The sequence below is a fragment of the Sphaeroforma arctica genome, assembly GCF_001186125.1.
Source record: "Sphaeroforma arctica JP610 unplaced genomic scaffold supercont1.195, whole genome shotgun sequence".
In the NCBI taxonomy this organism is placed as follows: Eukaryota; class Ichthyosporea; order Ichthyophonida; genus Sphaeroforma; species Sphaeroforma arctica.
In genome coordinates this window covers 98,277-101,063 of record NW_014040363.1, presented here as the reverse complement: position 1 = coordinate 101,063, position 2,787 = coordinate 98,277, and the positions used below count along the sequence as shown (strand labels likewise).

Below are 2,787 nucleotides of genomic sequence, written 5' to 3'. Positions count from 1 at the left end.
TATATATGTATGTTAAAGTATATGTATGTGTATATATATATATATATGTATATGTAATGTATATGTATATGTATATGTATTATATATACATATACGTATATATATATATATATAAGTATATATAAATAGATACATACACACACACACATATATATATATATATATATATTTATATATATTTTGTAACTATATAAATTCACATTTACATATACATAAACGTATCTACATACATAACATACATACGTACGTACATACTTAAATACATACACACACTTACAAATACAACCACACACAAGTGTACACACATATATATGTATATATACATATATATAAACACATATATACACGCATATATATATATATATATATATATATAGATATATTGTTTTATATATATATTTGTGAGTAGGTATTTTTTGCAAGTATGTAAGTAGATATATATATTTACATATGTTTATGTATGTATGTATGTATGTATGTATTTATGTATATATATATATATATTAGTTATGGGCGACTTTGGTCTGTAGATGGTCGTGGAAGACACACTCTGAGCTGTTAAGTGCTATATCGAAGGATATATTGTTACCCTGTGTCACACACGATGCAGCAATAACCATGTTGTTCTTTGAGTATTATCTCTATCCATATACCTGTCCTATGTAGCACTTGCCTTGAAGCTCATAGTTGTGCCTGAGTGATTACTATGGTTCATGTGAAAGCCTCCACACTTTCTGTCTCTGCTCAAATCGTTGTATCCGTGTAGACATAATGTATATGTATACAGAATAGCTGTACATACATCGACCCTTTATATGAACATAGATACATATATACGTAAACTATTCAGACCTGTGTACTTAAGACTCATCCAGGTTCTATCTACCTCTACCTTTCAGATTAACAAAGCATTACAGGGCATGATGTTCCAGTTCGTCAACGATGAAGATCCCATCGCTGCACACATGAGTGTGATGGTAATGGTCGAGCTCTACCGTAAGGGTGCGTGGCAAGATAGGAAAACGGTTAATGTCATGGCTGCTGCATGTCTCTCTCCGCATATGAAGGTGGTTGTGGCAGCTCTGCAGGTATGGATGATGTGTAGGTTGCATATGTAGGTTGTATGTACATGCATGTATTTTCTACTTGTAGTTGTAAATGATGTATATGTTATGGGTACTTACAGTATGTAATATCTACTTGTAATTGTAAATGATATAAAATAACAGGTACTTACAGTGTATATAGCAGGACAGAAAGACAGTCATTGCGAAAGTTTCGGTTTATCCCTTTAGCCTGAAGGATCGTTGCCATGGCTACGCATTCCAGGTACACTTAAACACAGATTGATACATAGCACGAACCCGATAATAGCTAAACACCTGTTCACTGAGGTGATTATTCGCATAGTTGACTTAATAGTCAGCCACTACTCCTTCTCTACTCGTACTTTTTTACGTCCTACCAGCTAGTATCTAACGCATTCACAGTCCGTTCAACCATACACATACTCGCATTGCATCACGCGCCATATTACCTGTTACTGTATGTATTACTTCTCACACCACACGTACACATACACATACACTCTGCATCACAGTTCTTCTTGGGTATAGATAACCAACTTATCATGGACCGAGAGGAAGAGAAGGGCGGTGACGATGGCCACGAAGAGTTGGTAGCGGCGCAAATGGCCCAACGCGTGGGCAAGAAGACCAAGAGCAAAGCGCGACAGGTATGTGATACTGTATCTATACAATGCGTGTGTGTGTGATACTATACCCATACAATGCGTGTGTGAGTGATACTATACTCATACAATGCGTGTGTGTATAATACTATACTCATACAATGCGTGTGTGTACGATACTTTGCTCATACAATGCGTGTGTGTGATACTATACTCATACAATGCGTGTGTGTGTGATACTATACTCATACAATGCGTGTGTGTGTGATACTATACCCATACAATGCGTGTGTGTGATACTCTACCCATATAAATGCGTGTGTATGTGATACTATACCAGTACAATGCGTGTGTGTATGTGATACTATACGCATAACAATGCGTGTGTGCGAGTGTGACACTGACGAACGTGATGTGTTGGGTATTATTTCGAAAGGAAGGTGTACGGGGCGCGCGTGTGTGATTGTGTATCATTTCAGACACCATCTGGCTGAGCCTAAGACTTCGGACACACACGCCTACCCCCCCATTCATCCCCACTCTACTTTACTGTGTTGTGGGTCGACGCTAAAACACCGAAGCACTAAACCCTAAAACATTCTACTGTGTTGCAGGTTGACCCTGAAACACCAAAACCCTAAAACTCTAAAACATTAAAACATTAAACTTTATATCACTCTACTGTTGGGCAGGTTGACCCTTAAACACTGAAAACATAAAACCCTAAAATTCTAAACCCTATAACACTCTACTGTGGTGCAGGTTGACAGAGTTAGACACGCCGTGAAGAAGGAGAATAGGCGCCAGGGCGCAGATGATGTGGGGACAGCGAACTTCTCCGCACTTCATCTGATCAACGACCCGCAAGGGCTTGCTGAGAAACTCTTCACTAATCTCAAGAAGTATGTAGCTTGCACGCATACGCTGATATGGTGGTGTGTACTACTGGTATATGTACATGTTAATGGTCGGTATATATATATATATATTCATCTATATATATATATATATATATATATATATATATATATATATATATATATATATATATATATATATATATATATATATATATATATATATATACTCACGACGAC

At 36.7% G+C, this 2,787-nt stretch overlaps 1 protein-coding gene across 1 annotated transcript in view; it reads left to right on the top strand.

Annotated features, from left to right (window-relative positions):
* Positions 1-920: 920 nt before the first annotated feature.
* SARC_03721 (hypothetical protein) overlaps positions 921-2,787 on the top strand; it is a gene marked incomplete at both ends in the record, with an annotated part of 6,090 nt that continues 4,223 nt past the window's right edge. Inside the window, 3 exons of the mRNA XM_014302486.1 lie at positions 921-1,088; positions 1,601-1,735; positions 2,453-2,638. Coding sequence (XP_014157961.1) covers positions 921-1,088; positions 1,601-1,735; positions 2,453-2,638 — 489 coding nt within the window. The remainder of the gene's footprint in view (positions 1,089-1,600; positions 1,736-2,452; positions 2,639-2,787) is intronic.